This window comes from Sus scrofa, unplaced genomic scaffold, assembly GCF_000003025.6.
Source record: "Sus scrofa isolate TJ Tabasco breed Duroc unplaced genomic scaffold, Sscrofa11.1 Contig1206, whole genome shotgun sequence".
Lineage (NCBI taxonomy): Eukaryota > Metazoa > Chordata > Mammalia > Artiodactyla > Suidae > Sus > Sus scrofa.
In genome coordinates this window covers 390,388-408,476 of record NW_018084833.1, presented here as the reverse complement: position 1 = coordinate 408,476, position 18,089 = coordinate 390,388, and the positions used below count along the sequence as shown (strand labels likewise).

Genomic DNA, 18,089 nt, shown 5'->3' with positions numbered 1-18,089 from the left:
TGGCCAATCGTGGGGCGCGCACTGCACCGGCCGGCGCGCGCCGCCATGCCGCTGCCAATGACAAGAGGGCGAATGCGCCGGCGCGCTGAAGAGCAGGGCGAGCGCGGGGGAGGGGCGCGGCCGGGGGCGGTGCCTGCGCGGCCGCCCCGCGCGACGTCAGTTTCGCGGGAAGCTTTGTGCGGGAGGCGGCGCTACCGGCTCCCGGCTCCAATCTCTCCTCTGCTACCTGGCCCCTGCCCCGCGCCCGGCCCCTACACCTCGTGGAGAGCGGCCTGGCTCCGCATCTCGAGCCGTCCAGGCCCTGCAGGTCAGGGCCCCTGCGGGACTGACTGCGGCTCCCGGTAGACGGCTCCCAGCCCGCGGACAGCAGGCAGGAGGCCAAGGTGGGGACGGGGCCCCGGAGCCCGGTGTTGCTGTGGGGTACTGGCTGGGGCGAGGGGGGGGGCAGAGCAGATAGGAGCGAGCCCACCGAACGCTGCTGGATGGCGGGCACCAGCCCGCGCTCCTCCTCCATGGCCACCCACCTCCTCACAGGGACCCGCGTCAGAACTCCATAGCTCATCATCCGGTTACACTAGCCTTCCCAGGGCCTCGAGCTAGAGCGCTTACAGCCTGGGCCAGTTCCTTCCTAAACAGGAACTCTAAGGCCTGACGACTTTGGGGGGCTCTGCCTGTCTCCTGGCAACCACTCCAGCTTGCTCTCACTCCCAGCCCCCAATGAAACCATTCTACACCAGGGCACCAAACAACTTAAAAACCCCTGCTCGGGTTCTAGCGAGGGAGGCAGAAAAGGCCCATGGCTAGTGAGTTATATGCCACGTTAGAAAGCGATCAGTGCTGTGAGAAACAAGAGCATTAGGGAGCTGGGGTCCTGGGGAAGGAGGTGGGCAGAGTAGGCCTCTTTGACAAGTAATTTGAACAAACTGGGTTGAGGAGAGGGGCGAGTTGTGTGCAATATAGGGAAAGCATTCCTAGCAGCAGGAAGGGCCAGTGTCCAGGGAGCACATTTGGAACGTCTGAGCCGTGGAGCTGGCCATTGTGACCAGGCTGGAGTGCATGAGAGCAATAGGGAACAAGGCCAGAGAGGTGGGGACTGGAAAGGGGTCATGTCAGCTCCCGTGAGGACTTGGACTTCTACGCTCAGGAAAGAGTCCGTGGAGGATTGGAACAGAGGAAAAGCTCTTCAGTGACTCACACTGGCGGATGGAGACAATGGGGAAAGAACGGAAGCAGGGAGCCTGTTGAGGAAGTTCATGCAAATACCAGTCCAAGAACTGACGGTGTTTGGACACCTGTGGTGACAGTGGTGTGTGGCAGTCAGGGTAGCCCTGGTTATGCTGCAGTAACAAACGACTCTAAATTCTCAGTGGCTTAGCAAAATACAAATGTATTCTCACTCATGCTACATGTTAAGGTTATAAGGCAGTTAAATAACGACTAGAGTTCAGGGAGGTGTCCAGCCAGGGTAGAAATTGGGCATTCATGAGCACATTTGTTGTACATAAAGCCGCATAACTGGATGAGCTCACCATGGGAGAAAATGCAGAGAGGGAAGAAGAGAGGTACAAGCTTGAGCCCTGGGTACTCTCATATGAAGGGGGAAGGAAGGCTGGAAAGAGAAGGAGTCAGTAAAGAGAACGAGGGCGTCTGGTGGAGGGAAGCCAGTGAGCGAGAAGCCAAGGGAAGTGTGAACGGACACGAGGGGTCAGCCTTGTCAGTGCTGCTGATAGGTCCTGGACGGCCAGTGCTGGGGATCAGTCAATACATCGTACAGCACCAGGGCACTGGGGACCTTGAGAAGTAAGTGGCGGGGCAATAACTCCAACAAAATGGGCTAGTTGGGGGTCTAAGGGAAGGATTAAAGACCTTGTAACTGGAGTTCCTGAAGTGGCGAAGGATCCGACTAGGAACCATGAGGTTGCAGGTTCGATCCCTGGCCTCGCTCAGTGGGTTAAGGATCCAGCGGCAACAGCTCTGATTAGACCCCTAGCCTGGGAACCTCCATGTGCCATGGGTGCGGCCCTTAAAAAAAAAAAAAAAAAGACCTTGCAATCGAGAGCTCTTCTATAACATTTTTGGTGAAAACAGAAGCAGAAAAAAAATGAGCCAAAGCAAGAAAGAAAAAGCAAGTCAAGAGAGATAGTTGGTTTCACTTGATCTTAGCCAAAGGCCGAGAAGCCAGAGAGATGGTTGGTTTCATGGTGGGAAAGGAAATAGCACGTTGCCTGCCGGTGGGAACAAGCCCAACCGAAGGAGAACCATCGAGACGATCGCCTGAGTGGGGAGCGTGGGGGCTCAGCAGGAGTGACCGGAGTGCGGGTGGTTAGCTCGCCTGCATTTGGAGGGAGTGGATGTGGATGCGGGACTCTGGGGCATTCTCTTCTTTAAGTTCCTGGGCCAGGGATGGAACCTGCACCAAAGCCGTGACCCCAGGCTGCTGCGGTGACGGTGCCACTCCTTAACCTGCTGTGCCACAAAGGAACTCCTGGGGAGTTCTCTCTCTCTCTCTCTTTTTTTTTTTTTTTTTTGTCTTTTTGTCTTTTTAGGGCCACACGCAGGACATAAGGAGGTTCCCAGGGTAGGGGTCTAATCGGAGCTACAGCTGCCGGCCTACACCACAGCCACAGCAACAACGCCGGATCCTTAACCCACTGAGCGAGGCCAGGGATCAAACCCACAACCTCATGGTTCCCAGTTGGATTTGTTTCCACTGCGCCACGACGGGAACTCCAGGGGAGTTCTCTTCTGCTGAGAACTTTCTACCTCCTCAAGTCAGTAGGAAATGAGGCCGTCAGCTAAAAGTGAGAAGGGGGCAGGAGAGCGGCTCCGAGGACGGGGGAGCTGGGAAAAGACAGGATGAGAGTGTCGAAGGGAGGCGGTCCCAGGTCTTGCCCGGGGCTTTTGAGTTGGGTGAGGAAAGGAGAGGGGACGGATCCGCGGGTTGGAGGTCCCCTCACGGTCCAAAGGATTGTTGACAGAGGAAGTGGCGAGGAGAGGAGGGGATTGAGAGCCTTGCGGACCTGACACCACGAGGGGCGCAGGTGCTGGTGATGATGGTGCCATCTGCTGACGTGTGACAAAACCACCCCAAAACTCACGGCTTAAGGCAACATCGACTTACTTTGCGGGTTCTGCGACTGACCAGGGACCTTCCCTTCCACACGGTGTCAGCTCCCTTCACTGGGGCTCAGCTAGGAATTCGCCTGGAGCTTCTCCCTTCTCGTCTTGGTCTGCTGTCGCTGGCGGCCTAGGCATGGAGCTCCGTTCTAGGGGGCAGGTCTCGGTGGGCCTCTGCTTGAATCCCGCCTCGGGCAAGCCTGGAGATCGTGCGGGAGGCCTGGGCGGAAGAGCCTAAGTCCCGAAAGTGCAAGTCGTTGATGGGCTGCCAGTGGGACAGGCTGCCTCCTTGTCTGTCCTCTGGCCCCCCATGATTTGGGCTCCTCCCACATGAAGACCCCAGCACCACCACCTCACCAGGGCTCTAGGCTTGGAATCCAGCAGCTAGCAACATGGAACAAGGCCAGAGGCAAGTTACCTGCCCCCCCAAGACCCAACACTCCGTGGGGAAGCACAGGGTGAGCGAATAGACACACTGTGCAAGAGGGGGTCGGGGGTTGCCCTTGCAGCCGCAGGCATCCGTCACCACGGTCCTCTTATCTCCCCCCCCCCCCCCCCCCCGGGCAAGTGGTGCCCTAACCCACCGTTTGGGCTATTCTCAGCTGCTCCCGCTGCCTCCTGGCCCCATGTGCTCAGTCACCTTCCCTTTTCCATAGCAGACTGGCCATGTTGGAGCAGCTTTCTCAGCCTGCTCGCCTGTACAAAGTTGGGGGCTGAGACCTCTTTTATTTTGAACTTTGTTCTTTTTTGTTTAAGCAGATACAACCGCTTAAAGCTTTGTGGATTTTCTGTGTATCAAATTATAACTCAATTAGATAAAAGCTACCCTGCAAATATCTTGCAGCGGCCCCTCTCTCCTGTGGGGGATGAGCCTGGTGTTGTGGGACAATGACCTCAAGACACTTGGAAAACTTTCTGCATGGCCGACAGCGTCTGTGAGGGTTCCCTCCCCTGGAAACCCTTCAGAGGTCTTAACAAGGGGTCACATCCCTCGCCTTCGGATTTTTTTTTTTTTTTTTTTTTTTTGGTGGCTGCACCTGCGGCACATGGAAGTTCCTGGGCCATGGGAGTTCCCATCGTGCTCAGCAGGGACTGACTAGGATCCATGAGGACATGTGTTCGATCCCCAGCCTCGCTCAGTGGGTTAAGGATCTGGCGTTGCCATGAACTGTGGTATAGGTCACAGACGAGGTTCGGATCCCGCCACGCTGTGTCTGTGGTGTAGCAGCTTAGCTCCCATTCGAACCCTAGCCTGGGAACCTCCATATGCCTCAGGTGTGGCCCTAAAAAGACAGAAGGAGTTCCTGGGCCAGAGATTGAACTGGGGCCACTGCGGTAACCAGAGCCACCACAGGGAACTCCCTCATGGTGTCACTTCTTCCCTTGAGAACTTTTGCTGCCTGGAAAGTCTGGGATTGAGAAATAGTTTTTACTTTCCAACTGCAAGACTTAGCTTGAAATGTTCCCTCCAGCTTCTGCTGGAACATGGACCATTACTGCTTTAGTTCATTTCTCTTTATTTCACTATGGCGTAAACAACGGAAAGAAGCCGTTTGGCCCTTGAAGCTTTCCGCCTGGGAAATGAGATGATTCGATCCATTTTCTGTCTTCCACGTTACCACAGGCAATGGTCGGGCCACTTTCCTGCCAATACTCGACCTGGCTCACTGTTCTCCAGCCTTCCCCAGCGGTGTCCCCACTGCCCTGCCGGAGTCCTCCTGCTGCCGATTCCAGAGTCAGTGCAGGTTTTAGAATTTTGTTATGGCAGTGTCTCGCTTCTAAGTGTCAGGGTCTGTTCCAGGCATCTGCTGGTGCATAAAAAATGACCCGGACCTTATTAGCTTAAAACAACTGTGGGAGTTCCTGGCGTGACTCAGCAGTTAACGAACCGGACTAGCATCCAGGGGGATGAAGGTTCGATCCCTGGCCTCGCTCAGTGGGTTAAGGATCTGGCGTTGCCACGGACTGTGGTGTAGGTTGCAGATGCAGCTCGGATCCCTCGTTGCTGTGACTGTGGCATAGGCTGGTGGCTACAGCTCCAATTTGACCCCTAGCCTGGGAACCTCCATATACCGTGGGTGCAGCCCTAAGAAGACAGAAAAGATACCAAAAAAAAAAAAAAAAAAAAAAAACCCAAACCAATTGTGGATTTTCTCATGAATCCATGGTCTAGACTGGGCTCAGCTGGTACCTTCTCCTGCTGTTGGCTGCTGTGGGAAATTGTCTCAAATTGTCGCCATAGATTCCTTCCCTCCATTGGTCGTAGGACTGTTTTGACGTGTTTACTGAGGTTCTGGGACTTCTGGCCCAGGCCTGAGGACTGGAAGCTTCACCTCCCTCCCTCTTGGCGGCCTGCCCACAGGTAACAGCTCACTACCTGGAGACCCTCATGCTGTGCAGAACCCCAAGCCACACTTGCTGAGAGGGCTAATGGAAGGGACACACGACCAGCCCCCAGCCAGCCCAGCCACTCCACTCGAGCTGTCATACAAAAGCAGAAGGATGTCTTAGATGCTCTGTCGCAGTCAGATCCCACGCAGAGCACAGCCCCCTGGCTGAGTGCAGCCTCGTTTTCAGAGTAAGTAGTAAACTGGGGTGGCTTGTTACACAGCAGCAGAAGCTGAAATGGCCAGGGCCTCTACGGCTGCAGTCATCAGGATGTGCGACCAAGGAGGCAGCTCTGAGAAGGTCTCTCTCGTGTCCAGGCTCACCCTCTGTGATCTCGCCAGCGGAGCAACCCGGACCCTCAGGGAGTGAGAGCAGGGGCCGCCAGCCCTCCTTAGAGCCTGCAGCTGGTGTGGCATCTCTCTCTGGCAGCTCAGGCAAGTCAAGGGGCCGGGTCGGATTCAACGGGAGGCCGCCGTGGGGCCCGCCGGCTGAATGCGGTTGTTGGGGGACGGCATTCCCACAGACGTAGGAGGGGCTGCCAAATCCACTGGGAAGCAGGGTCCTTGGAGGACAGGAGTCATGAGAATAAGCACTCTCCTTTTTGCTTGGTCTTTTTTGGGCCGCGCCAGCGCCAAGGGGAAGTTCCCAGGCTAGGGATCAAATCAGAGCTACAGCTGCCGGCCTACACCACAGACACAGCAACATGGGATCTGAGCCAAGTCTTCCATCTACACCACAGCTCAGAGCCACGCCAGATCCTTAACCACTGAGCGAGGTCAGGGAGCAAACCTCATCCTCCTGGATACGGGTCAGGTTTTTACCTCCCTGAGCACAAGGAGGAGTCCCCCAAATCTTCAGTCTGTTGTCTCCCCCAAACCCATCTCTAGAAGTGCCAGTTCACTTGGGTGCCCAGTGGGCACTTCAGACTCTGCTGGTCATGACTTTCTCCCACTGCCAAAACAACTTGTATCCTGGCTGGTCGTCTCCGTCAAAAAAAAAAAAAAAAAAAGCCACGCTTTTCACCCAGCTGTTCTGGAAAACTGGTCACCTTGACACCCTCCTTCAAGCAATCCCATATTTAACCCACCAGTGGGCGCCGGCACCCTTCTCTAATCCTAGCTAGACTCTCCGGGGTGCCAGCGAATCGGCGCCTGGGTGTTGCGCCCCATCCTTCACCTCTCTCTCCCGCTGCTGCGGGCCAAGAGTCCCCAGCCCGGGGCACAAACCCAGCCTAGCGCTGTCTCTCAGCACCGAGACGCGGGACGGGGGAGACCCTCCCGGGGCGGAGTCTGGGAGGGGGCGTCGGCCCCGCGCGTCCGCTCGGCAGGTGAAGCCTCCGCGCTCGCTGGGGCAGCAGGGGGCGCAGGTGTGCCAGGTTCCCGCGAGCCCCGCGGGCGCTCCACCCGGGCGGCCGGGGCGGGGCGCGGGGGACGGACAGAGGCGGGGCTGGAGGGGGCGTTGCGGGACCCTGGTTGCGGCTCACCGGGCGGCCGGAGCGGGCGCGGCGGGGTGCGGGAGGTGGCGGGGTGGTGCGGGGGGACGAGGAGAGGCGGGAACGGGCCAGGGCGGGGTCGGGGCACCGACCGAGGCCGGGCGGGCAGGAGCCGGCTCGGGGCGCTGGCTGGGGAGGGCTGGGAGCTGGCCCGGAAGCGGGGGCCGGGGCCCCGGCGGGGACCGGGGTTGGGGGGTGGGGGCGGTCGGAGAGCGGGGGCCGGGCGGGGCGGGGCGGGGGCGGGGCTCGGAGCGCGGCTGCTGCGGCGGCGGCGGCGGCGGCGGCGGGGTGGGGGCGTCAGTGTGCGGCTGCCCGGCCTGGGCCGCGGCATGGGGCGGGTACAGCTTTTCGAGGTCTGCCTGAGCCACGGCCGCGTCGTCTACAGCCCTGGGGAGCCGCTGGCGGGGGCCGTGCGCGTGCGCCTGGCGGCGCCGCTGCCCTTCCGAGGTGGGCGCGGGGTCCGGGGAGGGCCGCACCTGCGGGGCGGGGCGGAGCTCCCGAGCAGCTTCGGCGCTCCGGCGCGGCTTTGGGGGCGCGGGGCCTGGGACCCGCGAGGCCTTGGGCACCGCCGACCACCCCCTCCGCCCAGTCCCGCCCGCCCGGGGCACGGGTCCTGCCGGCGGGAGGGCTGCGGGGCGGCGGGGCGGGCCGCCGACCGCCGGGGTGGGAGGCCAGCGGCGGCCGGGGCGGAGCAGGGAGGCCCGTGTGGCCCAGTCCTTCCGCATCTGCCCTTCCTGTCCTCTCTGCCTACAGGCGGCCAGAGTCGAGGCGGCGGCTTTGAGCCGGTGCACCTCGGCGAAGGCCACTCTGATCTGGACCCAGGACGCCCCCGACCGTCCCTGTAGGGTCTCCGGTCCTCTGCGGCCCTCACCTGCTGAGTGGTCCTCATCTGAAGCCTGGCCGTCCTGGGCTTGCTCTCCCACATACCCAGGGTCCTGGCTCAGGGCCTCCTTCCTGACAGCCCCGCCGAGAGTGCAGATCCCCAGGGGCACTGGCTTACACCCAGTCTAAGGCTAGTTTTAGCGGGCTGGGAGGGTCTTGCTCATCCCAGGGAGCCCAGGCCCCTGGCCCAGCAGGCATCTGGGAGCTGAACCTGAGCCCTCCTGGCCAGTCACTCTCTGCTGGCGCAGACATCTGGGGCTTTGAGACTGGGGATCCGGTTGCTGCGGTGGCACTTGCTAGGGTGCAGGTCTCGTCCGCTGTCTGAGATGTGTTTGGGAATTCACACCTTGGCCAGGAGAGGTAGAGTGCGGTGCACAAAGCCACGGCCCAGGGCCTCTCTCCGGAACTCTGGCTCCGGCTGTGAGGCTGTGTGGTGTGTCTGTCCCGGGGTGCCGCTCTGTCTTGGGGGTGCTTGGCTATAACCGCAGCTGCTGGGCCTCCCTCTGGGCCTTGGCCCCAGGCCCCTGTGTGGCTGAGGACTGAGAGCCACTGTCCTTCTCTCTGGGCAGCTGCTGCCTCCATCCTGGATGGGTTGGACCCCAGACTTTCTCACTCTTTGAGGCACCAGGGGTCTAGGAAGAAGCTGGTTGTAGGATGCCTCTTGTCAGGTGAGCAGCTGTGTGGCGCCTCCTCCCGTGACTGGTGGCCTCTCTCCTGCTCTCCATTTAGAGTTCGGGGTCTGGGTGGGGTAGGTGTGGTTGTGGGAGCGGCACAGTGGGGACAGTGCAGCTTTTCTCTGGGGCACGAGCCAGAGGTAAGAGGTGCATGTGGCTAGTAGGCTTCTGGCCTCGGGGCTGGTGCCATGCAGCCCACAGAGACCCCACCCAGAGCTCGCATCCTGGCATGCCCGCCCTGTTGCCCTCTGGTAGCTGGGGCCCAGGGCAGACAGGCCATTGCTGACCGTGGTGAAGGAGTGGCGTGAGCTGTGCATGACTACCTTCGGCTGAGCAGAGCCCCCTAGGCTCCATGTGGTGGGTGGAATGTGGCTGGATGGACAGCTGGGCCGCAGGATCGAAGGAGCCCCTTCTGATAATCCTGACTATAAAAGTGCCCGCTGAGCCCTGGGTAGGGGAGGAACAGGTCAGGTCACGGGCCAGCCTGGGAGTTGCTCAGAGCGGGTACCAAGCGGCTTGCCCTCCAGGGGCAGAGGGGGTATGGCTGCCTGGGCTGCTGGAGGGCTCCAGGCCTGCCTGGGGTGGGAAAGGAAAGCCGGGGTTCTTTGTCTTTCACTCAGAAGATACTTGTTGGGCTCCTGCTACCAGCCAGTGACACAACAGGGAGGCCCCCCAGGAGGACACAGAGGATGGGGGCACAGGCCTCTAAACGCTTGACTGAGTGATGACCTGCACTCAGCCTTGAGGATGCTGGCAGCCGTGGGAGCTGATGTGGAAGAAAGCCAGGGAAGGAGCCGTTTTCCTGGAGCCCAGGTCTCGACCAGCCTGTAGTTGGCGGTCAGGCGGGGCTGCCCTGTGTTCTGCTCCCGAGGTGGGCGACAAGGGAGGGTGAGGCCCAAACTGCAGCCCCAGCAGCCCCAGCTCTGCTAGCTCCCTGAGCTCTGGCCGTGGGCTGGGGACCAACCCACGGGTCCTCCGAGCAGGCCTGGGAGGTGGGCGTGGTCATGCCTGTCGTGTTACAGATTTGGAGACAGGACAGAGGGAAGTGGTTCGCAGGCCAGAGCTGTAGAGAAGAGATGTGTTCCAAGGCCGGGCGGCCAGGTTCGCGGGGGCTGGGGGTGGGGTGGGTGGGAGAGACCTTTGGGACCAGAACAGAAAGAGGAGCAAGCAGAGGTCTTCCCTGCTGGATTGCAGGTGGTGCATAGGGGGAGGGCTGCTGGACAGGTGAGTGTGTTGGCTCAAGAGGAAAGTTCCAGAAGTCACTGTGATGCAGAATCCCTGTGATGATTTTGGAGAACCAGAGCAGCCTCAGGCCGCCCAAGACTGATTGGTGCCTGCCTTTTGTCATGCGTCCGAGCACTGTTATAACTGAACACTTCAGGGGTTCCCGCTGTGGCTCAGTGGGTTAAGAACCTGACTGGTGGTGCAGAAGTGCGGGTGTGATCCCCAGCCTGATGCAGCGGGTTAAAGGACCCGGCATTGCCATAGCTGTGGTGTAGGTCACAGATGAAGCTCAGATCCAATCCCTGGCCCAGGAACTTGCTCTTCCCTGTGCCACACGGGACCATAAAAAAGCCCAGAGCCGTCAAACGTAGAGGGCACCATGGGGTGCCGCCCCTTTGCCAGAACACACCTGGCCCTGCCCCACCTCCAGAAGCAGCCACCCCGCACAGAGTAGGGGGGACAGGCCTGCTGTGTGTCCACCCCTGAGCCTCCGCTGTTCTCCTTTGCAGGGGAGAGGAGACAGGGCGGTTTGACCCCAAGGCAGTGGCTGGAGGCTGCTCACCCAGGCAGGGTCCCCACGTGGCCTCAGCCTGCCGGCAGCTTGTTGAGAAGCTCGCAGAGTTCAGGCCCACCTGGGATGACCAAGTGTCGACTTGTTTTTTTGGGGTCAGGTGCTCCTGTGGCTTCTTCATCTTAATCCTGGGGCCACGTCCAGGCCGAGCCGGTGACTGTTTTCGCTGCCCTGCTGTGGGACACGGGGGCTCTGCCTAGATGGTTTGCGGTTAGGGGCGGTGTTGCTGGAGGATCCTGAGGAAATAGGGGGAGATTCTGAGAACTGCTGGACCTCCTGGTGTGTGTGTAGAATTGCCTGGTTTTTCTCCGGGGCCTTCGTTGGTCTGCGCTTGGATCGCTGTGGAGGGAATCTCTGTTTTTCTACCTCCTCTGTGACACTTGTCAAAATAGTTAATAGTTGCTAAGTTATCTGCGTTTCCCCAAATCCTAGTGAGGTTACACATCTCTTCTTTTATCTGCTGCTACGTGAAGGTCACAAGTAACAAATCACCCCTAGTGTTCCATGGTGATCTGGCGTTGTCACTGCTGTGGCTCGAGTCACGGCTGCCGTGTGGTTTCAGTCCCTGGCTTGGAAACGTGTGTGTGTCTCAGGTGCAACCAAAAACAGAAAAAAAAAAAAAAAACCAAAACCAAAAAACCCTAACCTAAGTGGTTTTATCATAGCTTGTGGTGTCGTGCGTTAGGAATTTGGACAGAGGGGGTTCCGGTTGTGGCTCAGCAGTAACGAACCCGACTAGTATCCATGAGGATGAGGGTTTGATCCCTGGCCTCCCTCAGTGGGTTAAGGATCAATGCCATGAGCTCCTGTGTAGGTTGAAGACGCTGCTTGGATCCTGTGTTGCTGTGGCTGTGGTGTAGGCCAGCGGCTGCAGCTCCAATCTGACCCTTAGCCTGGGAACCGCTATGTGCCAGAGGTGTGGCCCTTAAACAACTAAAAAAAAAAAATGGGGGCAGAGGTGGGTGATTCTTGAGCTCCATGTGCCATCCACTGGGGTCCCTCAACAGTGCACAGCTGGCACCGGGCCAGTCCGGGGACCACTGTGCCTCTCCAGCATCCTCTGTCCCCAGCACTCCCAGGGCAGCCCAACCCCAGGGGGATGCGCCCTCTCCACGGGAGGTGTTGAAAGCAGGGTGGTGTCTGGCATCCACCAGCATGTCTTCTATTCGCTCTGTAGTCAGGCTTCCCCTCCTCTGCCTGTTCCCCACGTTTCTTTTGGGCTGCCTTAGTCTGTAGGAGCGCCCCAGTGTCCCAGACTTCCAGGGTGGGAACAGTTCCGGGTCTGGCTCTAGGAGGGGACGACTGATGGAAGGTGGATTAGAAATGAGGGCTGAGGCCCAGGTGGTGAGGCTGGGCTGGCCTGGAGGCTGAGGGCCGGTCACGGGCAGTGCTGATAGGCTGGAGGACGAGCCGCAGGTGCATGGCGGGTGAGCAGCAAGGTGGGGCCAGCTGGGGAGATGGCGGACAAAGTCTGTGTGGCTGACCCCTGGCCCTGGGCATTTGAAACCTCAGGTCTTCCTGCCTGGTGGGTCTGTCAGGAGGGCGTCAGATTCTGAGTCACCTTCCCTTCACCTGTCCGTCAAGTCGGGGAAGGCAGAGGAGCTGGGCAGACAGGCTAAAGCCTTTGGCCTTGACTCAGCCCTGCAGGGAGGGGAAGGATGGACAGAGCTGCAGGGCCCCCCGTTGCTGAGCTCCCGTCCCCCACCCTGCTTGTGTCTCCAGTTGTGGCGTCCTCTCTGGTGAGCAGCTGCAGCTGAGCCTGGTCCAGCCATGGCCTTCTGACCATCATGGACTCTGGGCACAGGTCTCTTGGACTGACCAGGATGCCCCTGGGCTGCCACAGTTCCTGCTTTGCGTGCTTCCTCTGGGGAGTGGGGTGTCTGCATGCAGGAATCAGCTCTCCTGGGCAGTACTGGCTCAGGAAGCCCAGGGTGCCCCCACCCTCTGGGCCAGACTGCTAGGTTCCCTACCTGCCCAGGCTGGTCTGACCACATTCTTGCAGAGTGCGCTGGTGGCCGCTAGCTTCCTGGAGCAGGAAGGAGTGCCTCTCAGCCTGACTGACTTACCTGACACCTGCAGAGCGGTTGGGGTTGGAAGTCAGCTGCCCCACAGCCTCTGCTCATCAGCGCTGCTTTCCCAAGCATCCCCTGTAGGGAGCTGACTTTTCACCGGTCCGGTAGTGTTGGGGGTTGCCCAGCGGTCATCTGGGTGATCACTGGGGCCTTCCTGTTCTGGACCACAGGCCAAGTGGAACTCCGTGCCTCCCGCCTGGGCTCCCGAGGAGCGCCCCGAGATGTGGGATAGGCAGGAGGTGTCCCTCCTTCCCAGGGCCTCGCTGGTGCCACTGCCTGGTCCCCATTGCTGCCAGTCCCGCCTGAATCTCTGTGCTGGGGCCCAGGAGGGTCCAGGCCAGCAACTGGCTGGGGCTCATGCGATTTCTTCTTGCAGCCATCCGGGTGACCTGTACAGGGTCCTGCAGGGTCTCCAACAAGGCCAATGACGCGGCGTGGGTGGCGGAGGAGGGCTACTTCAACAGCGCTCTGTCCCTGGCCGACAAGGGTGAGTTTGGGAACCTCCTTATCCCACCCAGTGATCTGCTGCGGCAGCTCTTGCTCGGGATGGGGTCTGTCTGTCTGCCCTGCCTCTCCATCTGCCTCTGGGCCCCCGTGCTGGCTCGCCCTCTGCTAGGACGGTGCACTCTGATGCTGCCTGAGAGGGGCTGGGTGCTGAAGAGGGCCAGCTCCTGGATTTGGATGGGCTCTTGCCCCCCATCCTTTGCCCAGGCCACAGCCCTGTGCTGCCAAGGTGCTGGAGACAGAGGCTGGGAGATCCGGCAGCCAGCAGCAGTGTGAGCTGGTCTGCTGTGGGCCTGCTTCCTTTCTGGGCCCTGCGATGTCACCAAGAGGCTCCTGAGGCCCCGTCTTCCCCATCCTCCTTTCTGTCTCTGCAGGGAGCCTGCCTGCTGGAGAGCACAGCTTTCCCTTCCAGTTCCTGCTTCCTGGTGAGAGCCCAGCCTGACCAGGCCTGGCCTGGTGGCGACAGCTGGCAGTGGAGCGGGGCGGGGGGGGGGCAGAGTGGGAGGTGAGGCAGGGGGCAGTCGGGTGCCAGTCCTTTGCTCTCTCTCCAGCCACAGCGCCCACGTCCTTTGAGGGCCCTTTTGGGAAGATCGTGCACCAGGTACGGGCCACCATTGACACGCCACGTTTTTCCAAGGATCACCAGTGCAGCCGCGTGTTCTATATCTTGAGCCCCCTGAACCTGAACAGCATCCCAGACATCGAGGTGAGCCTGGAGCGTGGCCTCCTGGGGGCCCCACCCTTGCTGATGCCCTGTCCCCAGCAGAGGTGAGGCACCTAGGGTCTGGAAGAGCAGTGGCCCCTCTGTTCTGAGCCGACTGGGCCATGTTCAGGGGCCCCAGGGATCCAGCCTGACCACACCTGACAACCCTGCTCTCCGCCCTCCTCCCCAGCAACCCAATGTGGCCTCCACCACCAGGAAGTTCTCCTACAAGCTGGTGAAGACAGGCAGCGTGGTCCTCACGGCCAGCACCGATCTCCGAGGCTACGTGGTGGGGCAGGTGCTGCGGCTGCAGGCTGACATCGAGAACCAGTCAGGCAAGGACACCAGCCCTGTGGTGGCCAGTCTGCTGCAGGTCAGAGTCACTGCCAGGCCGTGTCCCCGTGGGACAGAGGAGGGCTAGGTGGCTGGCGTGCCCAGGCTCACCGGCTGGCCCCTCCCCAGAAAGTGTCCTATAAGGCCAAGCGCTGGATTTATGACGTGCGGACCATCGCAGAGGTGGAGGGTGCCAGCGTCAAGGCCTGGAGGCGGGCTCAGTGGCAAGAGCAGATCCTAGTGCCCGCCCTGCCCCAGTCGGCCCTGCCGGGCTGCAGCCTCATCCACGTGGACTACTACCTGCAGGTGCCAGGGGTGCAGGGGTGCCGTGGGGGGAGGGTCCAGCGGCCTGGCTCCTCACTCCTGCAACCTCCCCAGGTCTCCCTGAAGACTCCGGAAGCCATTGTGACCCTGCCGGTCTTCATTGGCAATATCGCTGTGAACCAAGTTCCACTGAGCCCCCGGCCAGGCCCAGGGCCACCTCCGGTAGTGCCCTCTGCGCCACCCCAGGAGGAGGCAGAGGCTGTGGCCAGTGGACCCCACTTCTTCTCGGACCCTGTCTCTCTCTCCACCAAGAGCCACTCGCAGCAGCAGCAGCCGCCTGCAGCCTTCGGCTCTGTGCCTGGCGCCCCTGAACCCCATCCTCCGGATGGCAGCCCCGCCCCCCACCCTCTGCCCCCTCCCTTGTGTATCTCCACAGGTGCCACCGTCCCCTACTTTGCAGAGGGTTCTGGAGGGCCCGTGCCCACCACCAGTACCTTGATCCTACCCCCGGAGTACAGCTCGTGGGGCTACCCCTATGGTGAGTGGGGGCCTGGGGCCTGGCGGGGAGGGGGCGCCATGGGCCCCTTGCAGACCCGCCTCTCTCCCTGCAGAGGCCCCACCATCCTATGAACAGAGCTGCGGCAGTGTGGACCCCTGCCTGACCCCCAGGAGCTGACCGCATGTCGCCTTCTCTGGACGGGCTGACCTCTGTCCTGGGACCTGGCTCCCAGGGCCTTGTGCCTTCACTCCCGGCCTGGCCCGGCCTCCTCAGGACCCGCCGCTGCTCGGCCGTTCCCCGCGGCCTCTGCCTCTGGCCCAGCCTCCGCGGCTACCCTGCAGTCGCGCTCTCCCCGGGGGTTGGGGGCCTAGAGAGGCGCGGTGTAAATAAAGCGCATCATCTGTAGAGCTGGGCACAGCGGCGAGTCGGGCGACCTCCACCGCCGGACGTGGGCTCGCGGCGGGTGCGCAGCCCCGGGAGGTGGGCTGGGGGCCCTCCTTGGCCCCGCCCTCCCCGCAGGACACGCCCCGTCCCCTGGCCCCGCCCCCTCCGGCGCGCCCCGCGCTTCCGCTCTAGGTCCCTCCCCCTTCCGGGTGCGCCTCGGGCAGGCGAGCAGGGCCACCTCTGGCAACTGGGGCTGGCGCTCAGCTTCCAGGTTCTGCTGCAGGATGTGCTTTCGGAGTCGGGATGTGCTTGTCTGGAGCCTCAGCGTTAACTCCAAGTGGCCTTGTGAAAGCGGAGCAGACCGCCCTGTTCCGTTTATTTTATTAGCGCACACCGGAGGGGTTGCGACCCGGCACCCACCGCTCCAAGCAATAAAGTTTGGGCCTCGTGCGCCAGAGGAAGTCCTGTCGGGGGTGAGGGGGCGGGCTTCCCCAGGTCCCTTATCCTTGCCTTGATGTCTCATGCCCCTGCCGACATCACTGCCATGTCCAGCTCGGGGATGCTGCTTCTCTCCCAGCCAAGGGTGAACAACACGAGCCCGCTCCCGAGGTCTACATTTCAAAGGACTGTCGTCTGGGACTCTAAAAACCCAGGGGCAAACGAAAAATCAAGGTTTGAGAAAGCACCGTTTCCCAAAGGGGTATCTTGCAGACGCTACAGAGGGCCGGTAAACACCCTGTGTGCCGGATCCTGGGATGTGCTTTGGGAAACTGCCGGTGGTATTAAGGCTTTAGAGTTCTGCCATGTGCCGAAGGGGTGACCTTGGCTAGGGGTGTCAATTACCTTAGTCTATTGTAGTAAGCTCGAGGGACTCTGCGGGGACAGGTAGAGCATCTCCCCTGCCAACCCCCCATAACATGGTAGAAGCTTTTTTCTTGTGCCTTTAACAGTCTAGACGGGGAAGTTTTGGGCTTGGTAGCACATCTGTTATTCTCAAGTCGAGGTTTCCACTCCTGGGTCCAGGATGTCTGTTGCAGTTTTCACCATCACGCATCTTACCGGGCTTGTAGCTCCAAGTTCTGGTGGCACAGGGTGGAGGTAAACTGCCACCACTTTTGCACGTATCGCACTGGCCACTTTTCACAGCTGGAAATGTGCAGGCAGCCATGTACTCTCAAATGTCACAGTCATGGGACAAGGAGAGGGTGAGAACTGGAGAAGAGCACACAGCATGCCACAAGCAGGATAATCTGTGAAACATCTGCTGGAAACTGCAGCCTCATAGTTGAGAGTCTTTTGAATCTCCTCTCTGCCTCCTGACAGTTGTGTGGCCTTGAAGGCACTTCCCTGTTTTGGTTTGCTCACTTGCAGAACATGGATAAAAACAATGTCTGCCTCTCAGGACTCACCTGATGGTCACAGTCAACACATCTAACACATCATCTGCCCAGGACAGCACCCAACGTCGGTGGTCAGAAACATGAGGGTAGGGCTGGTGGGGCTCATGGTGCAAGATGGGAGTAAAACCTGCTTCTGACACATTCATTTACATTTGATATTCACTTAGTAAAGGATTTTCCTCCACATCTTAACTCATTTATTCATTCAACAGATATTTTGTCTCTTGCATGCCAAACATTGTTCTAGGTACTAGGATGTACAAAGCACAAATCCCTGACTTTTTGGACTTACATTCTAGTGGGGCAGACAAAATGGCAATGGAATGCTATGGAGCAAAATAAAGTAAGTTTTGCCGTGCAGTACTGTCTTTAAGTAGGGGCAAGGGGACACTTCCTGAAGTGGTGGTATTTAAGACTCAAGGGTTGTCAAGAAGTGAGCCACATATACACCGAAATACAGTTGTTTTAGAGAAGGGGCAGACTAGGGCCGAAAGCAGGAATGCAAATGGAGAGGAGGGTGCCAGAGAGGTAGGAGTGGGAGAAGGCAGGCTGGGTGCAGGCCACAGGACGAATGCTCTTGAGCTCCCCGTCCTGAGGCTCCCAGGCTTGGGTTCCCCGCCTGCGAGGAGCTGACTTGGGCGGATGCCCTCGAAACTTGGGAAGGCTTCCTTTGTACTCACCATCGTCCATCACCTCTTCTGCACCTGTGTGTGCTGTCAATGTTTGACTTAGTTGAATTTTCCTGGAGTCTCACCTCCCATGAGACGGAGCCCTCACAGGAGCGAGGCCCAGATTAGCCTTTGACTCAGGGCCTCCTCAGTTTCTGCTGTGAAGACTGGCCAGAGAACCCTGCTTTCAGTCTGTTTCTTTCCTCAACTCCTACAGGATGGGAGAGACAGGTTTGGCTGTGGGGGTGTGGGTCGCCCAAGCCAGTTTATGTGGTGCTGTCCAGTGAAGGCTGCTTGATTTGCAGGAACGGTCTTGCGTGTGCCTAACTGGGGGCTTGCAGGTAGGCTGGGGTGATTGGGAGGCCACCCAGGTGGCGCACACTTCCTCACTGGAGCGCACCCCCAGAGCCAGGCATCTTCCCCTACCAAAGCATGGCCCCATAGGGACTAGCCTCGCCAATGGGACACTTCCCACCCGGGACACTGCCCCCAGGCAGGGCACACCCTCCTAGAGGGACACCTTCCCGTATCAGAGCACCCTCCCCCACACTTCGGACATGCCCCCTGGAGGAGCACCGCGGCGCTGGGGCATTTACACTAACTGAGGCAGCACCCCTAATGGAGGCAGCCCTTCCCACTGGGACATCCCCTCTCCCCGGCTTAGGCAACTTTTTCAGACAGGACGTCCCCCCCGCCCCGCCCCGCCCCAGCCATCTCCCCACCCACGCCAAGCACTCCCCAAAACCGGAGCACCCCCACCCCCGAGCTGATTCTTTCCAACCGGATACTGCCACAACTGGGGCACCCCTCCCAGCCCCGCACAATCCCCACCCCGGCACCGCCCTAGGACGCAAGTCGGGGTCCGCCTCCTGCGAAGGCCGACGGAGTCGACGTGTGTCCGGGGTTAGAGGTCA

The 18,089-nt window shown here is 60.1% G+C and overlaps 1 protein-coding gene across 19 annotated transcripts; it reads left to right on the top strand.

Annotated features, from left to right (window-relative positions):
- Positions 1 to 212: 212 nt before the first annotated feature.
- Positions 213 to 16,867, top strand: ARRDC1 (arrestin domain containing 1). Of its 19 annotated transcripts, XM_021081109.1 has the most exons (10): positions 213 to 383; positions 5,480 to 5,695; positions 5,823 to 5,939; positions 12,797 to 12,907; positions 13,299 to 13,349; positions 13,457 to 13,630; positions 13,818 to 14,000; positions 14,090 to 14,266; positions 14,339 to 14,762; positions 14,836 to 16,867. In XM_021081109.1, the coding sequence occupies exons 4-10, from the start codon at positions 12,845 to 12,847 to the stop codon at positions 14,898 to 14,900; spliced, it is 1,137 nt and encodes a 378-aa protein (XP_020936768.1). In that variant the 5' UTR covers positions 213 to 383; positions 5,480 to 5,695; positions 5,823 to 5,939; positions 12,797 to 12,844; the 3' UTR covers positions 14,901 to 16,867. The 19 variants fall into 19 exon arrangements, 17 of the variants coding, with proteins under 17 accessions (XP_020936768.1, XP_020936769.1, XP_020936760.1 ...); XM_021081110.1 differs by lacking the exon at positions 213 to 383 and having other exon boundaries at positions 5,356 to 5,695; XM_021081098.1 differs by lacking the exons at positions 213 to 383; positions 5,480 to 5,695; positions 5,823 to 5,939 and adding exons at positions 7,255 to 7,444; positions 8,449 to 8,547 and having other exon boundaries at positions 13,476 to 13,630.
- The last annotated feature ends 1,222 nt before the right edge of the window (positions 16,868 to 18,089 follow it).